Source organism: Barbus barbus (genome assembly GCF_936440315.1).
Source record: "Barbus barbus genome assembly, chromosome: 5".
NCBI lineage: Eukaryota > Metazoa > Chordata > Actinopteri > Cypriniformes > Cyprinidae > Barbus > Barbus barbus.
In genome coordinates this window covers 18,841,873-18,862,686 of record NC_136733.1, presented here as the reverse complement: position 1 = coordinate 18,862,686, position 20,814 = coordinate 18,841,873, and the positions used below count along the sequence as shown (strand labels likewise).

Here is a 20,814-nt window from a genome sequence, read left to right as displayed (position 1 = left end):
GCATCGAGTGCAGACTTGAGAGAATCGAGCCGTTAGAAATCCCAGAAAACGCTGTGGGTGGCCGGTGTACGGAAGCCTGTAAGCTTTAAAGTCGCTCTCACAAATACTTAACGGCTCTTCAAGTTGAAAGTAAACATTTATCGTTTTGTTTTGGTTAATTTTAATAAAGTTATAAGACCCGGAGAAAGTCTGCATTTTTATTGGCATATTAAAATGAATCTTAACAGTAAAACATATAACGCTGTAAAATAAAACAATACAATTATATGAAAGTAATATCTATAATAGTATGAAATGTTTTAATAAGTTATGACATTTTGTAATATTTATTGTTCATTGGCCGTTTCTTATGCTGAGAAGCATAATAGTCAATGTACCCACTATGAGTTAACCGCTGATTTAAATAGAAGAACAGATTAAATAAAGATGATGGACATCCTCAACATCTTCCTGTCTAAGCATGAGTCTGTTGGTGAACCTCTTTGGTGACAGCTGTCACAACACACGGGAGCGGCGAGCTGTCGGCTAGCATCAGATCCAGCGCACTGATCGCCAGACTCCCGTCACTTTGCGGTCAGTTAAGCAGGAATGCAGTACATCTCAGTTCTCATAAGTGTGCGTTCTGTGTTCTCGCGTCCTTCCGAGTTCGTTCTTCCAAGGAAGCCTGGCAAGACCGGTCTCCACGAGAACGCAAGTCCGTTCTGAACGCTAGTAGGTGCTCCAGTATAATCGGTCCGCCGAAACGCATCCAGTGAGAAACGTTCTGCGGTGCAAAAATAAGTGCGATTAAAATGCGTTAAAAAAATTTAACGCGTTATTTTTGTGTAATTAATTAATCTAAATTAACGCGTTAAAGTCCCGGCCCTAATATATATATATATATATACATATATACATATATACATATATAACATTTCTGCCCCCCTTACTTCTGAAATTATGGCTACACCCCTGCCCGGTATGCATCCAACTCCCTCCAGCACTGTCTTTCCTCAGCTGTGACCATGTCCTCGCATTTCCCACACAAGCATCTATGAATCAAAAACATGTTTATCTCTCTCTCCTGCGGTGATGAGAAACCGCAATATCATGTAACGTTAGTGTCGGATATTAACGAGCCTGATCAACGCTTATTAGTTTCTGTTACTGGTATCAATACTCGTAGATTACCAATACTAGCTTTGGTATTGCCTGATTACATATCATTAGCTAACGTGTGTATATCTGTAAGCTGACACTGGTCTCTCACCAAGACACCTGCCCTGTTCTCTTCACGCATCAACTCTCCTCTGACCGTTGTTCTGTCTAATCCTGGCCTGTCCCTGCTCTCTTGGCTGCATAGCAGGCTCATAATTGTATCTGTGGTCCGTCATACGAGTGTAAATAAACATTTAACATTTCCTCAGCATCCGAACTGTCATTGCGATCCATTGTTTTCCTATGGTTAACATGGACCGCTCTCCCTCTCATTACATCACTTCCGGTTTTCAGATGCGGAAGTAAAATTATCTCACGAAAACGACTCCAGAAGCCTTAATAGCGTATTTTAAAGTATATTTTAAAGAAAATCTAGCTCCTACATTATTTTTCTATACATCGACTCACTGGAGTCTCTAACCTGGAATGTGCCCTTTAAGTAACTGTGTACTTATAATTGACTTAATTTTCCAGGGTAATCAGGGCTCACCAGGTTTACCAGGAATTCGAGGAAAGCCAGGGCCACAGGTTAATTCATACAACCTTTTTATGATTTTTGTTATTTCATTGTATTTTGCCAGGTTGTTTAATCTTAAATCTTTAGTTCTGATTTGATAAAGAGTCAAATTATAGCAAACTGTTTGTCTTTCAGGGGAAACCTGGAGATCGAGGCCCAGATGGTTTGCCAGGCCCACCTGGCCCTAAGGTAATTGTGCTTTCATTGCAGGCCAAGTGTGCTCTATCTACAAAGAAAGGTCATTGCCTTGTGTACATTTAAAGACTAATGATTTCTTGTTTTACACTACACATCTAATCACAAATCAGCTGTGTCTGTTATAAGATAATAATCAGAATCATAATTAACCTTATTGCCAGGTATGTTTGCACATATGGGGAATTTGTTTTAGTGACAGTAGCTCCACAGTGCGACAGAATGACAGCAACAGGACAGTACACAGATAGTAAAAAAAAAAAAAAAAAAATAATGTACAAATATACAAAAATGGACAATGTGACAAATAGCACAAACACAATATACAAAATAGACAATTCAGTATGTACAGGTATGTTAGGTGCAAATTTGAAATGTAATAAGTATGTGTATAAAATAAAAAATAAAAAGTATGATAGTGTTGTGAGTTTAATATTTATTGTTAAGAGTTCAAGTGTTCATGAGATGGATTGCCTGAGGGAAGAAACTGTTCCTGGTCATTCTTGTGCTCAGAGCTCTGTAGCGTCGACCAGATGGCAAAAGTTCAAAGAGGGAGTGTGCCGGATGTGAGGGATCCAGAGTGATTTTCTTAGCCCTTTTGTTTACTCTGGATGAGTACAGTTCTTGGAGACTGGGGAGGGTTGTACCAATGATTCACTCAGCAGGCCGGATTACCCTCCGTAGTCTTCTGAGATCAGATTTGGTAGCTGAGCTGAACCAGACAGTTATAGAAGTGCAGAGCATGGATTCAATGATGGCGGAGTAGAACTGTTTCAGCAAGTCCTGTGGCAGGTTGAAGTTCCTCAGCTGGCGAAGGAAGTACAACCTCTGCTGGGCCTTTTTCACAATAAAGTCAATGTGAATGCCCCACTTCAGGTCCTGAGAAATTGTGGTGCCCAGGAACCTGAATGACTCCACTGCAGTCACAGTGCTGTTCATGATGGTGAGTGGGGGGAGTGCAGGGGGGTTTCTCCTGAAGTCCACGATCATCTCCACAGTTTTGAGCGTGTTGAGCTCCAGGTTGTTAAGACTGCACCAGACAGCCAGCTCCTTAACCTCCTGTCTGTAAGCAGACTCGTTACCGTCCTGGATGAGGCTGATCAGTGTGGTGTCATCTGCAAACTTCAGGAGCTTGACAGAGGGGTCTTTAGATGTGCAGTCGTTGTTGTAGTCATTGAAGGAGAAGAGCAGTGGGGAGAGAACACAGCCCTGAGGAGCTCCAGTGCTGATCGTATGGGTGCTGGATATGAATTTTCCCAGCCTCAATAGCTGCTGCCTGTCTGTCAGGAAGCTGTTGATCCACTGACAGATCGAGGTGGGGACGGAGAGCTGAGTTAGTTTGGGCAGGAGGAGGTCTGGAATGATAGTGTTAAAGGCCGAGCTGAAGTCCACAAACAGGATCCTCACATAAGTCCCTGGTCTGTCCAGGTGTTGCAGGATGTAATGCAGTCCCATGCTGACTGCATCATCCACAGACCTGTTTGCTCTGTAGGCAAACTGCAGGGGGTCCAGTGATGTCCTTCAGATAAGCCAAAACCAGTTTTTCAAATGACTTCATGACCACAGATGTTAGAGCCACAGGTCTGTAGTTGTTAAGTCCTGTTATTTTGGGTTTCTTTGGGATGGGGATTATGGTGGAGCGTTTGAAGCATGAGGGGACTTCACACAGCTCCAGTGATCTGTTGAAGATCTGTGTGAAGATGGGGGCCAGCTGGTCAGCACAGGATTTCAGACAACCTGGTGTCACACCGTCTAGGCCTGGTGCCTTCCTTCTCTTGTTCTTTTTGAAGACCTGGGGCACGTCAGCTTCTCTTATCTGCAGTTCAGGTGTGGGGGAGAGGGGGGTTGCAGAAGGTGTGAATGGTGTTTTTTTAAACCTGCAATAGATCGCATTAAGATCGTCTGCCAGTTGTTGATTCTCCACTGTGCTGGGGGATGGTGTCTTGTAATTGGCGATATCTTTCACACTGAAGCCGTGTCACTGGAAGAGAATTGGATCCTTAATTTATTGGAATTATTCCTCTTTGCCCATCTGATCTCATTTTCCAGTGTGCATTTGGCCTGTTTATACAAGACTCTGTCCCCATTCCTGTAAGCATCTTCTTTGGCCTGACGGAGATGTCTGAGTTTTGCAGTGAACCACGGTTTGTCGTTGTTATAAGTTAGAGGAGTCCTGGTAGGAATGCACATATACTCACATAAACTGATATACGATGTTACAGTCTCTGTGAGACTCTCGTCCAGATCATCAGCAGCATCAAAAACACTCCAATCAGTAAGGTCGAGACAGGCTTGTAAAACCCGCTCTGTCTCGTTAGTCCATCTCTTTACAGTCCTTAATACAGGTATTACTGTCTCTGGTGGGACATGTAACATGCTGTCTGTATTTGGGCAGTTCACGGGAGAGATTTGCTTTATTAAAGTCCCAGAGAATGATTAAAACAGAGTCCGGGTGTTGTTGTTCTGTGTCTGTGATCAGATCAGCGAGTTTCTGTAAAGCTGAGCTCACGTTCGTTTGCGGTGGAATGTAGACACTCACGAGAATGAACAAACAAATCTCCTGCGGCAAATAGAACGGCTTGCAGTTAATGAAGAGCGTTTCTAGACCTGAAAAGCACATCTTCTTTAACACAGTTACATCTTCACCTCTCATTGATGTAAAAGCATGTCCCGCCGCTGCGCGTTTTCCCTGTTGATTCCACGTCGCGATCTGCTCTGATCAGCTGGAAATTAGGCAGCCGTAATGCGCTGTCTGGAAAGGTGTCGTTCAGCCAGTTTTCCGTGAAACACAGAGCAGCAGAGTTTGAAAAGTCCTTGTTTGACCGGGAAAGCAGAAGGAGTTCGTCCGTTTTGTTGGGTAGAGAGCGGAGATTAGCCAGATGGATGCTAGGCAACGGCATTCGAAATCCACGCTGTCTGAGCTTCACGAGCGAGCCGGCTTGCTTCCCCGTCTGTGTGTCCTGAAGCGTCTAAACAGCGCTGCAGCTCCGCCGACTACTATGCAAAACGAATAATCGAAAACCGGTTGGAGATTTTGTGGAGTGTTCTGCCGAATGTTCAGCAGTTCTTCCTTGGTGAAACTGATCATGTTAGACAAACAAAAAACAGGAAAAACTAACAGAAACACTAAAACAACTGGAGAGCCAAGCACAATGGCTGCCATGCGCGGCACCATCTTGATGATAATATCATCAATATTATAAATATCATCATTGGCTTTAGTAGTTCCTTCATTTTGTTCATATAAAATAACCGTAGAGAGATGGACATTAAATTCTTCCCACTGAAGTTCAGTTCGCATACAAACCCATCACAGAAAATAAACTATAGTGAAAAAGCATGACGCAGTGTCTTTCAGCTGCACATAAGTGCACTTTCTATGTCTTAAATTGGCAACAAAATGTAGCCAACTCACAGACTTACAACATAAAACTGCACTTGTAGTGCACTCTCACACAGTATTCCAATAGCTTTCAGAGTGAGAAGTTGTAGTTGAGTAGCTGAGGGAGTCTTCTTAGATAAAGTATAATGAATGTAGTGCTAAGACTAATGTTGTTACCTTTTCTTAGGGTTTTCCCGGAGATATTGGACCTCCAGGACAGAATGGCGCTGAGGGCCCAAAGGTGTGCATCTCTCTTCTTTAAGCTTTTGGTCCCCTTCCCAAAATTTGTAATTGGTCCCAAATTGTAAAAGGGGGCAAATATGCTCATTTTTTAATGCCTCACAGGGGAATGCAGGAACGAGAGGGATTCCAGGCCCCAGAGGAGTTCCTGGACATGAGGTAGGATCTGGACAAGTTCTGACCCTTCTTTGGTTTAGGAATAAATCCTGAATTTATAACTATAAATCTAAATCTACAACTGTATACAGTATCTGCATATATAGTTATAAACAGTGTTTAAAAACATGTTTATGTGATAATTATTCTCTGTGCATAAAAACCATAAAAGATTACTTCATTCTGCAACTACATTTGTAAGTCTATTGGCAAATACAAGGAAGCAAAACCAACATCTAATAGGTCCAGTTGTAAGTATAATTATAAATATTTGCCTTTGGGTAAAACCAAATATATCAATGTTTGGCGTACATTCTTAAACAACAAGGTTTTTATGCAAGGCCAGTAAAATTCCTTTGTATACCCATCAAGGCCTGGAGTTTTACCATTATATAGCCATGAGATTCCATGGAAGAGTCATACATTTTCTATGATATATTAGGTAAAATAAAAATTCCATAGATAAATAGGTGACACATAAATGCATACAACAACTAGATATGTTTAAATTGGGTAACGCGCTAGTATATGGAACAATTCTCATTATTAACTAGTTGCTTATTAGCATGCCTATTATTAACATATTTCCTTTTTATTAAGACTTAGTAATGTACCAGCACAATGAGGCACAACTTTAACAAAATCAAATCAAATTATCAAGACCAGTTTAGAGATATTCTGCGTTACTTGGTGTTGAAAATAACATTTATATGGCAAAGAATAATCAACACCACATTTTAAATGAATCCTTTCTATTTTAACATCCAAATTCATGCATATAAAGCATAACTTATTAGAAGCTTATAGAATCTAAGATGTCATTGTATTACAGGTGTTTTCAAAAGGCTTTTGCTCATATGCATATAAAAAAGGTTAAAATCCTAACCAATATAATTTTGTAGATGCTTATTACTTCTAAAATTATAACGCATCTGTTTTAAACCACAGGGAGATCAGGGCTCAGTAGGAGCACCAGGGGCTCCAGGACTAGAGGTGAGTGCTTTCTTGATACACCCCTTGGATATCTTGAGTTAAACTTCAATTAGACATCTTAGCAATCGCATTGACTTATAGCCTATTGACATTCTAAGGAGCCTCACGGCTCATGACCAGTTCCTTTAAAGTTGTTGATGCTGGTTCATGTTTTCTTGTAATATTTTAATTTTGTTGTGTTACAGTTGAGCATTTATCATAATATAGTAATAGACTTCAGACACTCCTGTTGGTTTATGTCACTCAGCAAAGACTTTTATAATGTGTTAGTTTTAAATACCTCCAAATACAACAATCTCCCTCACTCCCAAAATAATTTCACAACAGCATCCAGACTTGACCCTGATTCAGCAATGATGGTGTAAAATGTAGTAAAGAATAGTCTGTCCTTATGCCAAAGCCTGTCATACAAACAGCTGCCTGTACCTGACAAGAGATGAATTTAAATGAACAGTTCATTGCCTTTAACCCACTTTTTCATGTACAAACCTTGCCAAAGATCCAGGACTTAGAGTAGATAGAGTCTGTCCAAGTGAGGCCAGTGTTGATAATTTAGATAATGAGACAAAAGAGTCAGACATTAGCTAATAGATGACCAGGGGATATCTATCCAAGCTCCAATATAAACACTTCTGAGTATTGTTCACTGGATTTGTGAGACAGGAAGTGATGCATCTGTTGCTGAATTATTTAATGAAGCTGTGCTCTCTCTCTGGGAGAGCTCATATATTGGTGAATGGAGGACATTGGAACGATGGCTAATGAGATGTCAGAGACTAGATTTAAAGGATTGGGAGTTCAGTACTATGGGTCATTTCTACTTTCTGTTCAGGGCAGACCTGGGAGGAAGGGTTTCCCTGGGAATCCAGGGGAGGATGGAATGAAGGTAAGAATTCATGACAGCCAAATGGCCACTATAATTTAGACTCCAATTTTCCATTAAATGTGTTTCTTCAACTATTTGGCCAAGTTTGGCCCAAAGGAAAATCTTTAGACTCTCAATCTTAATAGTTTTTTCTTTAAAAGTAATCAATTCTTAATGAAAATTCCCACCACATTATATCATCATCACACCATGTTTAACCATATGAAGGCTTATGTATGAAATAATATTCAGGAAAATTTGTTTTAATATATGTTTTTTTATTGAGTATCATACTTGATACGTCAGGCATTTGTGGCTCATATAGTATGGCATAGGAGAAAATAGAGTTCATAAAGACCTCTGTTTTATTAAGCGGCCCAAAATATACTGCTTGAATCTGATTGGTTGACAAACGTTCCAAGGTGTGCAATTATTTTCAGGGAAACACACGGATGAACTAGTTCCAGGCAGGTCTTGACCACATAACATGTCCATATCACTTCACCAAATGATTTCAGTTATTTCAAAGGTCCTTACAGCTTGTATCAATAAGAGAACCAAAACCCACAACGACAATGACCAAGCAAATAAACATAGTAAACAACAAGATAACAGATAAACAGATAAACTTACAGTTCGGCTAATAGTAGAGACGCTGCTGCCAATCACTATTTAGAGATGCACAGACTCAGGTATTTCACACATGATTAATCTCTATCTCCTTCTGTCTGTCTAATAACTTCATTATTAATTATTCATAACTGCATTAGTCTTCTATAAATGGCTTAAGCCTCCGTTACTAGGTCTAAAATTACGTTTTTGAATTAACAATGGAGGTGTTAGATGAGATGTGTAAGAAATGAATCCTACCCCCAAGAGCATTTTAAGAACAAAAACCTAATGAATATCTTTAAATGCAACATCTGAGCAAGATTTGAGGATTGGTAACCGTATTATAAGTGCAATAATTGACTCCGGTCCGTTGAATTATTCCTTATAAGACATTTAAATGTTTAGTTTTATGATCAAAGCTCTGTAGTAGTAGTGTAATGCAATGCAATACAATGATGATTGAGAGACAGAAATGTTCTTCAAAAGCTTGTTAATCATGTTTGATGCTCACATTTCAACATGATTTTTCTAAAAAGTAATATATCAAGTAAACCAAAGTTGCTTCAGTCTAGCAAGTTTTTATCTTGAAATAAAACTAACAATATAAAAGTTATTTGTATGTTTACTTTATAAAAATCAGTAAATATTTCACAGCAAAAAGACACATGTAAGGTGGCCATTTTTACAGTTATACTACAAGGACTTTTCTTGCTAAAAAAGTACATCAATCAGATAACAGAAGGTGTGGATTGTGTAGTAGGTTTTGATAATGTTGATCATTTAGAGGCTTTAGAAATGTGTTTATAAAATGCCATACAGTTGGCTTTATAGAGTTGGCAGTATTCTGTGATGAAAATTACATTTTGATATATTTTTAATAATTTGTTTTTAATAATGTATTGAAGCATTTAAGACTTTTCATAAATGTATTCTAAATACTGTCAAAATATATTTTTTGCATATTGTATTTGACTAAATTACAGCTTGAATGAAAGTTAAAAAATCAAATACTATGTTTAAAATATTTGCCTCAATTATTCTTGTTCTCGCACATCACATGTCTTATTTTATCTCAAGCTCTTCACTGACACTGTTGTCTCCTTGGTAAACAAGTACACCAACATTGGATAAAACCTAATTATGGGCAATATAGTTCCATAGTTGAAGAAACACCCTTTACTTGTTTTCTGTTCCCAATGATGTATGAATGAGTCCCCTTTATTAGAGGTTATGTTGTTAATGAATACATTAACATCTAAGTGAGTTTTTGAATTGTAAATCTTGTCCCTTTGCAAATAGGGAGAGCCTGGATTTCCTGGAAATCCTGGGATGCTCGGTGAGAGGGTAATGGATTTTTCGTATACTTCTGTATATTTATATGCGTCATAATCTGGAGTTAATGATCTTTGATTTTCTTTTTCCCTTATTTCTTTGTGCACAATAGGGTCTTATTGGTTTCATCGGACCTGTCGGTGAGGTGGGCTTTCCTGGAGAAAAGGTCAGCATTCCATTCCACAGCAGTTTCACAGCATTCCGCCATGTGTAATAATTTTAAATTCAGATTAAATTTGGTTCCTGTTTATATATGGCATGTATTTTAAATCAATCATCAGACTTTTATGTTGGTTTTGTATGATGGTCAATGTTGTCTTTCCTTGATGTTAGTATTATCTTCTGCTGTGTTGTTTGGCTTAGATGTGTTTCTTGTGCTCTCAGGGAGATCGTGGTGAGATGGGTCTGCCCGGGCCATCTGGAGAAAAGGGAGCGATGGTAAGGAGTAAGTCTGGATCTCGTCTCTGCTCTCTGGGGAACTTTAATACCCACTTAACCTTGGGCAGTCACAATAACTCACACAGCTCACAGCTACAATGGTTGGAAAGTAGTAGTATGTGGGAAAATGCCTCATCAGCCATTTTCCATTCATGAGATAATCAGCTAGACCACTGCAAGAGTCATTTCCCTTTCAATGACATAAGGAAATTGTAGCCATTTGCTGCGTGAAGTGGTTTGGGAACAATGTCAAAGTTGAAACCAAATTCAAGCCACTCCAAAGAACCCCAACAGCAACCTTCCAGTCTTTCCAAGAAGTTTTGTTGTCATTTCAGTGTTTCAATAGTTCCTATAACACTTAAAACTGTCTGTACAGTATGTATTTGTTGCCCATGGCAATTAAAAAAAAATTTTCTGTCTTCATTTCCATTGTTAATTGAGCGCTTGCCAATGAACAACATAGGAGTTGTTCTCAGTGTAGTTTGCTACATCATGCTTATAAGAGCTCTTTCTTCTATGCTGCACAAATATGTTAATAATAGTAATCACAAGCTTTTTTGTTTAAATTACCGCACCACCAAGTTAACTTGCAATGGTGTACAGTAGTATAGTTAAAACGAAACTATAGAACAAATACAGTTTTTTAGAGTTTATTTCTTGTAATAGAGATTGTTCTATAATGATGTGCCTGTGATTGTTGTTTTAGGGACACCCAGGGGCCCCGGGTGAGAGAGGCCCACCTGGACCAGAAGGTACACCAGTAAGTCAATGTTATGTATTCAATATATATAAATTGACTTCATTTATCCCTGGCCAAGAGTCAGTAATCAAATTAACATTTTGCCTCCGCACAGCACTGTTTACATTCTCTCATTAGAGCTGTCCATGCACACTGATGATAGACTCAGACAATAGCGTAATAAGCATCCTACTGAATGAAACCTGACAACTCCTTGGGCTTCCTTGCTCTTTTCACACAAATGTTGACGTCATGCAAGCGCTTGGCAGGAAATACCTTTTAAGGGACATGGATAACCCTGTGAGGAGGGCAAAACGTGCAACGTAGTATAAACATAAACACCAGCCTTTGAAGGACAGAGCTTTCATCCTGCTGTTGTAATCGGGTCAAGTGATGTTTGTTTGCCTGCCAGAGACTCTTGCCAGCACTAACTGAATTTCTCAGGGAACGTTCTCCTGCTGCCTGATTCAGGACTCTGTTCTGTGTTTCCAGGGGCCTCCCGGGTCAAGGGGCCTCAGCGGCACCAGAGGACCCAAAGGCAGAAGGGTAAGAACTTATCATTTTGACTATTAGTAATGATGGTCCTTACATAAACATGTGCCTTGGAAAGTCAAAATATTCAAGAATTAAAAGTAAGATATTTTTGTAAGTAAAACAGTGTAATGTTCAAGCTATGCTCATCAGCAGAAGTCTTAATTTTACAACTCTATCCATTAACATATTTTTGTAATCTCTCTAGATAGTTATCACTGTATACTCAAAAAAACATTATTCTTAGAGGAGGCCATTCAAGGTCACATAGGCCTGTAATGAGTTTTGCATCCTGCTAATTTAGTGGTTATTGGAAGCTATATTTCTTTACATTTACAGTCAGTGACAGTATCATGGCAAAAGAGCTTGACAGATGGTATCTTCACATCAGCTCTGATTACATTACCATTAAAACCTAATTAAAATTTTAAAATTACACACCACTTTTACATACAAATTTCCTGTATTTTAGTTTTATCCCCACAATGATGATAATGTCTACAAAGCTCAAACACAAAACATTAGGACAAACCTATCACTGATTGGGAAAAAAATCTACTTCACATAATGTCTAAAAAATAAAAACTATAAAAATAAAAGGAATCAGTGCCAGCCACAGGGATCTGCTCCGAATCAAAGCGAGCCACGGGTGTTGAGGGCAAACAAAGGACTCCCATCAGCTGTGGAGGTAGCAGTACTCATGAGCAGCTTGGACCATATTGGATTCACTGTGAAAGTCAAGTTTTAGTGTGTGTCATAGGTTATGGGTGTTATGGGTAATAGGAACCTGTGGGGGTTGCTAAAGAGTTCAGCCTTCAAGTACTGATGGGAAACTCTCAAACTTGGAGATTGGATTACGTCAATGATGTCAGATTTACGACGAATCTCGGCAGATAAGAACACTCGAAAAACTCTTCAAGTCAATATGAATACCATTTGCACAAATTTTACTTATGTAATGTGACATATTTCAAAGAGAAGCACAATATTCAATGAGAAAAAAAATGTAGGATTGGTTGATTTTATCCTTCAGAAATTGATTAATTTTGAAAACTGGCCTTTCTGTTACCTAATTGGCTTTAGGTTAACATTATCCAATAGCTTGCACAGCCTACATGAAAAGAACACTTGAGTCATTTTGTTTTAGTTTGTTTAAACTTTGTTTCTATTTCTTTGCAATAACCTGCATTGATATATCGTTCACAGTAAGACCAAGAACCTGCATTAGGAAAGTTAATAGGGTCTACTATGATTTAGTGTGGACATTTGCATTGAAGCTTCACTCTTAATGAAGTTCATGTAGTTTAATGTGTTAATACAATCTCTAATAGCTTTCTAGCTTCCCATCAGAAATTTCAGCACTCATAACTGTCTTTACTCACGTCACAAAAACACATTTCATAAACTTAATTCACCATTACAAATGAAACATTAATCCTTTTCAGAATGATCATTTCTGTTAGTTCCCACAGACAGATTTATCTGGATCATTTATCCATTTACTTAGTATTTATCTCAATGCTCTTTAGAGGCCAATATTCATGTAATTTATTGAGGAATAGAAAGTCTTCTCACCTCACAGACAAATTCAAAATAGTTTGAAATGTTGATAATAAAGTTAAAAGTTCATTGGACATGCTGTAAGATCAACTCAAATTCTTAAATCTTCTGAGCTATTCAAGTCCTCTTGAAAGTTTGTATTTGTGAGTTAGGAAGAAATATTGCAAGATGGTAATGTACCTTTTCTACAATACAGAAAGATTCTATAAAATGATAAAAGAATGCATATTAGGTGTTTTAGCTTTATTTTTAATCAATTTATGCAGGTGGTGTAAATTGAATTCACTCTACTGTTGTATTTTGTACATGCAATTTATTGTAAATGACAATTGTTGAGCATTCCGATCAGCTTAACACAGCAACATAATGTGATTAAATACCAATAATATGAATTTTAGTGATGTCAGTTTTCTAACCAATATCATAAAATGTTCAGGAAATCAGTCATAAGTTTTGCAGTTTAGTTTGGTGATGCTAGTGAGACAAAAAATACACTTTTTACCTTTTTTAAAACAACTTTTAGAGTAACATAGCAGTAAATATATCAGCATAGAATTAAAAAAAAAAAATGGGTTACACTTTATTTTAAGGCGTCCTTGTTACAGTGTAATTATACATTTAAGTACATTTAAATCTATTAGGGCTAGGGTTTGACTTAGGGTTAGTTGCATGTAAATATGCATAATTTATTGTTGTTATAATAGTAAGTACATGTAACGTGTAACAAGAACACCTTAAAATAAAGTGTTACCGAAAAATGCTACTGAAATTCAGCTGAAGTTTTGTTGAAAATCTACAAAACATTGCCACTCAAACAAGGGCAGGGCTGTTAGAATTAGGATTCAGAAAGGTCCCTTAAAGGAAGTTTTATTTTGACCTCCTTTTATGATTCAAGTTTCTGTCCAGGTCTGATTCCAATTAGTCCAAATGTTGTCATTAGCCCCTGAAAGGTCAAAAGTTTACTGAATGACATCAGATCACAAGAACAGAGGCAGCAGTATTGCACTGGCCCACAAAAGCAAGGAGCACCACACGTCTGTTCTTCAGCAGGAGCCACAGCAGTTGCAGCCATCATAATATCCCCATTGATCACTATTTCCACCTTCCAGACAAAGAAATCCCTCAAAATCAGAGATCACTCAGCTGTGGCTTTACATTTTTCATAAGGCTTATGAATCATCACAATGGAAATATAATGGCAGCTTTCCATTTTACTGTAACTGAGCTTCCATGATGTGAAAGGCTAATGTTTCACAGAAGTCTTTAATGCTGCATTCATTCAGGTTTTTGCCCCTGGTAAGCTGGAGATTTGACTCGGTCAGGACCATAAGTCATACAAATTACTCTGAATTATTTGTCTATATGTCATATAGGTTTGTCAAACTTTGACTAATGCTATACTGTATATCTGATAGTTACACTAGGTGGTAATAGTAAACTTGTTCTCTTGACCCAGAGTATCACCACTGACAAATTCAAAATGTCTTTGTTTGTACAAGTGTGCCCTCTGCTGTTTGGTTAAAAAAATGTTTTACACCCATGTGTGTCTGCTCCATAATGGCAGTTGCACCTCTATATTCTACGCAGGGTGCGATGGGACCAGATGGACCAGTCGGAGACAAAGGAGTGATGGGAATGAAGGTGAAATATTCAGCAATGATTCTTGTATAGCTAAGTTACTGCATAATATCTTACAGTCATGATACTGATTAGAAAATAGTCCTAAACTTTCACGTTTTTGGACCAAAGACATTACGGTTTCCTTGTTTTCACTATTGTTTATAAGAACAATTAGGGCTGCATATGATTAATTTGATATTTATCTTCACTGGCAGCTTAATATTGAGATCTTGAAACATTTAGCTTAGTAATTGTTTGCAATTTTATCCTCATGAGATGTTAATAACTTCAAAATCAAGTGAATGGTGCGTGTTGAAAGTAGCGTAGTAATGCTATGCTATTTTTCAAGATGAAGTACTTGACTTCCTCCATGCTGGCATGCATGGCATTTTCCCTACCACAGAACAAAACAACATATGAAACACATCTAAATTGTCAGCACAACATTTTATTAACCTTACAATGCTGGAAAGAGGGTGCATTGAAGGTTGTCTCAAAACATTTACAAAATACTTGGTTTTGGTTTGATCTAACCGAATAAAGAATATTTTGATTTGGTTGTTGCAATGGAAAATAGTTGGTGACTCTCTTGGGTTCTGTCCCTTTTCTGCAGGGTCCTGAAGGCCCATTGGGGAAACAAGGCTTCAATGGACAAATGGTAAAATTACAGTTTTATTTGTTTTATATCTCTTAAATTTTGACACTGTCCAGAAAAATAAATAAATAAAAATTATGCAAAAATTATGCGTGTCACTGGGGCAGTATCCTCAAAGGGACACCTTTGTACCTTGTACCTTGTACCTTATGCCCAAATACACTTATGGTACTACTATGCACCTTTTAAATGTAAAGAACAGGGGACTGCCCCAGTGACAAGATGCAGATACATTGAGATTCTCTCTTGTGTAATAGGGTAAAATTGGTGAAACTGGTGAAACCGGACCAACTGGATTTCCTGTGAGTAATTGATTGTTTGATAAACATTTTCAACAGTTTTTGAAAAACAATTAATTGGAAAAAATAAAAAAAGTTTATAATATATACATTTTGAAATTAAATATGTATATCCATTTTCTAGGGTGTTCAAGGACCATCAGGACCTCCTGGCGCAAAGGGAATCTTAGGAGAACCTGTAAGTACATCATTCATATATAATGAATGAGGTTTTGGACTGTCAAGCTCCAAAATGACAAAAAAGCTCTATAAAATGTTCATGAAGCAGTCCATCTATTTCAGACTGAAATTTAAGCCTTTAATAACTGACTTTGTTCCCCTCCACTGTTCAAATGTGATTAAATATGGTGCCTTTACATGTGACATCAGGTTTGATTATGTCAATGTGATGTGACAGAACTAATTGCAGCATTTATTCTTGAAAAAAAAACAGATTTTATCCATTCTTGAAAAAAAACTGATTTTATCCATCTGGAATCGAGTGATTTGAGATAAGTTACAGTTCCGTACCAGAATGGAGTCAGGTTTGGAAAAGAATTGCCTGAATAGCTGTTTGGCTATGGGTTAATATTATTAAATGGTCTGGAAAGATGTTTCAGAGGTGTAGCAAATAGGTTGTTGAAAGAAACCGTTTTGGTGCCCATTGACTTCTGTTGTTTGGACAAAAACACTAAGACATTCCTCAGAATGTCTTTTATGTTTGAATGTGATATTGAAATAAAACTATAAAATCACATCAAACTTTGCTTAAAGAAATTACAGAGATGATATGCCAGCCCACATTAAATGGCAATGATAAATGAGGTTAACATACGCCACTGTCAAAACGTTTGGAGCTTGGTTGCACCAAGGCTGCAAATATGTTGTAATGGGGTGAACGAGACGTGAGACGTGCGGATCCAAGTGCAAACTTTTATTTATAAACATAGTCAATACACAGGCAGGGACAAACAACGGCAAACAGATATGGCATGGGCAAGACACAAGAGTGATCCTAGGGCAAGCGTGGGTCGACGATCGGCGAACAATATCCAACAGGGCAAGGCAGAGAGATAATCCAGGTACACATGCAATGATCCAAACGAGGGGCAAACAAAGTCCGAACGGCAAGGCAAAGGGTTAATCCAGGAAACACAGGCAGGAATCAAAACACGAGAAAACTAGCAAGGAAAGACTAACAACTGACAGGGCTCTGTAGAGTAGCTATCGCTAAGATATACGCTAAACAATACTCGGCAGAGAGGAAGAGGAAGTCCATGGTTTATGTAGAGTGTGTGATCAGTGCAATCAGCTGTGTGTGTCGTCAGTGCAATGGATGATGGGAATTGTAGTCTGAGGTGGCGTGCAACAGTTAATGTAATGCAAGAATCCCTGTGGTGAGTGAGTGGCCTCCGTTGGTAAGCGAATGGAAGTTCATGGCCAGGATTTGTGACATATGTAATCAAATACATTAAAAAACATAATATTGTGAAATATTATAATTAAATTTATTCCTGTAATTCCTGTAATGTGACTCCAGTCTTCAGTGACACGTGATCCTTCAGAAATATGCTGATTTGATGCTCAGTAAACATTATTATCAGTGATAAAAACAGTTGTGCTGCTTACTAGAGTAGAAACCACAAGAACGTGTTTTTTTTTTTCTACAGGATTCTTTGAAGAACAAAAAGAACAGCATTTATTTGAAAAATAACTCTTTTGTAACATGTATATACAGGTACATCTCAAAAAATTATAATAAAATAAAAATATTGTGAAAAACTTTGTTTTGTAACTTATTTCAAAAAGTGAAACTTTCATATATATTTTACATTCATAACATGAAATAACATAACATAACATTAAGTTTTTTGGTTTTAATTTTGATGATTAGAGCTTACAGCTTATGAAAGTCAAAATCCAGTATCTCAATATATTAGAATATTTACATTTGAGTTTCATTAAACGACCATCTCTACGGTATAAATTCAGGGTATCTCTTGTTCTTTGAAACCACAATAATGTGGAAGACTGCTGACTTGGCAATGATCCAGAAAACGAACATTGACACCCTCCACAAAGAGGGTAAGTCACAGAAGGTCATTACTGAAAGGTGTGGCTGTTTACAGAGTGCTGTATCAAAGCATATTAAATGCAAAATTGACTGGAAGGAAGAAATTGGGTAGGAAAAGGTGCACAAGCAACAGGGATGACGGCAAGCTTGAGAATACTGTCAAGCAAAGCTGATTCAAACACTTGGGAGAGTTTCACAAGGAGTGGATTGAAGCTGGAGTCAGTGCATCAAGAGTCACCATGCTCAGATGTCTTCAGGAAAAGGGCTACCAAGCCACTTCTGAATCAGAAACAACGTCAGAAGCATCTTACCTGGTCTGTGGAGAAAAAGAACTGGACTGTTGCTCAGTGGTCCAAAGTCCTCTTTTCAGATAAATTTAAATTTTGCATTTCATTTGGAAATCAATGTCTGGAGTCTGGAGGAAGACTGGAGAGGCACAGAACCCAAGCTGCTTGAAGTCCAGTGTGAAGTTTCTGAAGTCAGTGATGATTTGCGGTGCCGTGACGTCTGCTGGTGTTGGTCCATTGTGTTTTATCAAGTCCAGAGTCAATGCAGCCGTCTACCAGGAGATTTTGGAGCACTTTATGCTTCCATCTGCTGACAAGCTTTATGGAGATGCTGATTTGCTTTTCCAGCAGGACTTTAGCACCTGCCCACAGTGCCAAAACCACTTCCAAGTGCTTTGCTGACCATGATATTACTGTGATATTACCAACATGCCTGACCTGAACCCCATATGGAATCTATGGTATATTTTCAAGAGAAAGATGAGAAACAGTCGATCCAACAATCCAGACGAGCTGAAGGCTCTATAGTGCCTCAGCAGAACCACAGGCTGATCGCTTCCATGCCATTCCTCACTGATGCTGGAGTTTGTGCTAAATGAGCCCTGACAAAGTATTGAGTGCATAATTGATTATGTTACCAAAGTTACCAAAAAATGCAGTTTTTCATGAAATTCAAATTTTTTGAGATGTACCTGTATATGTCTCTTTTATCAGTGTAACAAATCTGAACACTATTGTTCAAAAGATTGGACTCGGTAAGATTCCAATCTTTTGAACAATAGTGTTCATATTTGTATCATTGTTTCAGTAGCTGATATCACAGCCAATGTTTTCTGTCTCTTAACAGGGTCCTCAAGGGCCATCGGGAGTATTAGGTCCTTTGGGTGAGATTGGAGTAGTGGTAAGATTCTTGACATAATCTTCAGATATGTGTTGATATTTCATGTTGTACTTCCAGCATTATTAGATCAGTTCTCTTTTTTCCAGCACTTTCCAGCTGTGTTACTTCTTATTGTACCCCTCTGTCCTACTCATCTCACTGTTTTTTAACTAAACAATTATATTTATGCCCTGATTTAGCCAATGCCAGATTAGTTGTGGTTCCTGTATACAATTACAATGTCCCCAGGTGGCCATAGAAAACACTTAGCTTGGCTTTGTTAATTAAAATACTTTAACGAATGAAACCGAAATAAGAAAAAGATTTTGTCCCACATTGACCCTTTGTTTCTAATTACCTATCTATTGTTCCCATATGTTTTCTTAGCTGTGAGGGACCAAAGACTGTAGTAAGATACAGAAAACTAAACACTCCATGTTCATTAGTTTCCTGGTTTGTGTGACAGGGTTTACCTGGGAAGGTTGGGGAGCGAGGCTTACCAGGTGAACCAGGAGACAAGGTGAAACACCTGCTGTGTTTTCTTATACTGTACATGGTACTGAATGGTGTAACGGCTGTGTAATGATATCATGTCCAAAATTTACCATAGTGAGGTTATTGTGATCATATGCAGATGTTTTATACAAAGCACAAATTAATTATGTTGAAATTTAAGTTTTAACTTTTTTCCAAACTTTTTAGGGTGCTGTTGGATCTCCTGGGAATATGGGAGAGCAAGGCTTGATTGGACATCGAGTAGGTTCATTTTGCTAGGTGTAATAGACTTTATTCAGAAGAGATGCCATTACTGTCAGTTCAGTGGGTTTTACTTTGTACTTTAATTAAATGTGCAAATCTTAAAAGTAGATTTTAAAAACGCATTATACACATAACTTTACATTATAAAACATGTTTTAATAATCTTATTGTGCTTGAAAGAAGTACACTTATTTTTATAATAACTTTTTTACAAATCTATAATTACAAATTTATTTAAAGATGTACTTAAGTCCTGCTTAAGTGGGTCAGAATAGCTCTTGAAAGTTCAGCTAATTGAATTTAATTTACATTCAGATTATAATACATTTTTATTTTATTGTAATACATATTTGTTTAATTGCAGTTAAGTGTATGAAAACATTACATTCAGTTCACAATTAAGTTTAAAATGTTCAAAGTTCAAATTTATTTCTAAAGCAGTGAATAAAACAAAAATGTTGACCATAGTGCTGTACAAACAATAAAGTAATTAGGAGAGGAAAACATTTAATAAATCATAACCATATATCTAATTAAGAAATATAAAAAGAGAAACCTTAAAAGAACAATTGTGTCGTCAGGCCTCCTCTCGCTACAGAGAGTTTTCGAGGCCTCCACTTGCCAGAGCTCCGCTGGGGCAGTTATGTGAGTGGTAGCTGCACCTCTTCACAGGATGCCCAGTGTACGGAGTGTAGTAGGCCTCCTCTCGATTTAGAGAGTCGTCATGCAGAGGCCTCTGCTCCAAGAGCTCGACTCTTCAGCGAGTGTCGTCAGGCCTCTTCTCGCTTAGAGAGTTTTAGAGACCTCCGCTCGCCAGAGCTCTGCTAGGACAGTTAAGTGAGTGGTAAGCTCTAGGTGAGTCTCCTTACAGGATATCCAGCGTGTGGAGCGTAGTAGACCTCCTCTCGATTAGAGAGTCGGTATGCAGAGGTCTCTGCTCCTAGATCTCGACCGTTTCGGCGAGTGTCGTCAGGCCTCCTCTCGCTACAGAGAGTTTTCGAGGCCTCCACTTGCCAGAGCTCCGCTGGGGCAGTTATGTGAGTGGTAGCTGCACCTCTTCACAGGATGCCCAGTGTACGGAGTGTAGTAGGCCTCCTCTCGATTTAGAGAGTTGTCATGCAGAGGCCTCTGCTCCAAGAGCTCGACTCTTCAGCGAGTGTCGTCAGGCCTCTTCTCGCTTAGAGAGTTTTAGAGACCTCCGCTCGCCAGAGCTCTGCTAGGACAGTTAAGTGAGTGGTAAGCTCTAGGTGAGTCTCCTTACAGGATGTCCAGCGTGTGGAGCGTAGTAGACCTCCTCTCGATTAGAGAGTCGGTATGCAGAGGTCTCCGCTTCGAGAGCTCGACTGTTTTGGCGAGTGTCATCTGGTCTCCTCTCGCATAGAGAGATTTAGAGGCCTCCGCTCGCCGGAGCACGAGGCCAGAGAGCTTATGCCTGTGGTGGATGAGAATGTTTTCAATAGCCTAGAGTCCTCTGCTCTCCCCTCTCTTGGGGACCAAGACTCAC

At 38.5% G+C, this 20,814-nt stretch overlaps 2 protein-coding genes across 3 annotated transcripts in view; one reads left to right on the top strand and one right to left on the bottom strand.

Moving 5' to 3' along the window:
- LOC306870239 (mucosa-associated lymphoid tissue lymphoma translocation protein 1-like) overlaps nucleotides 1-20,814 on the bottom strand; it is a 1,002,100-nt gene that overhangs the window by 587,370 nt on the left and 393,916 nt on the right. The window lies entirely within an intron of this gene.
- Nucleotides 1-20,814, top strand: part of LOC306869457 (collagen alpha-1(XXVII) chain B-like) — a gene marked incomplete at its 5' end in the record, with an annotated part of 100,701 nt that overhangs the window by 60,501 nt on the left and 19,386 nt on the right. The window contains 18 exons of the mRNA XM_079416236.1: nucleotides 1,672-1,725; nucleotides 1,850-1,903; nucleotides 5,479-5,532; nucleotides 5,637-5,690; nucleotides 6,636-6,680; nucleotides 7,513-7,566; nucleotides 9,457-9,501; nucleotides 9,602-9,655; nucleotides 9,874-9,927; nucleotides 10,634-10,687; nucleotides 11,159-11,212; nucleotides 14,345-14,398; nucleotides 14,991-15,035; nucleotides 15,290-15,334; nucleotides 15,456-15,509; nucleotides 18,519-18,572; nucleotides 19,018-19,071; nucleotides 19,254-19,307. Of these exons, the coding sequence (XP_079272362.1) occupies nucleotides 1,672-1,725; nucleotides 1,850-1,903; nucleotides 5,479-5,532; nucleotides 5,637-5,690; nucleotides 6,636-6,680; nucleotides 7,513-7,566; nucleotides 9,457-9,501; nucleotides 9,602-9,655; nucleotides 9,874-9,927; nucleotides 10,634-10,687; nucleotides 11,159-11,212; nucleotides 14,345-14,398; nucleotides 14,991-15,035; nucleotides 15,290-15,334; nucleotides 15,456-15,509; nucleotides 18,519-18,572; nucleotides 19,018-19,071; nucleotides 19,254-19,307 (936 nt within the window). The remainder of the gene's footprint in view (nucleotides 1-1,671; nucleotides 1,726-1,849; nucleotides 1,904-5,478; nucleotides 5,533-5,636; nucleotides 5,691-6,635; nucleotides 6,681-7,512; nucleotides 7,567-9,456; nucleotides 9,502-9,601; nucleotides 9,656-9,873; nucleotides 9,928-10,633; nucleotides 10,688-11,158; nucleotides 11,213-14,344; nucleotides 14,399-14,990; nucleotides 15,036-15,289; nucleotides 15,335-15,455; nucleotides 15,510-18,518; nucleotides 18,573-19,017; nucleotides 19,072-19,253; nucleotides 19,308-20,814) is intronic.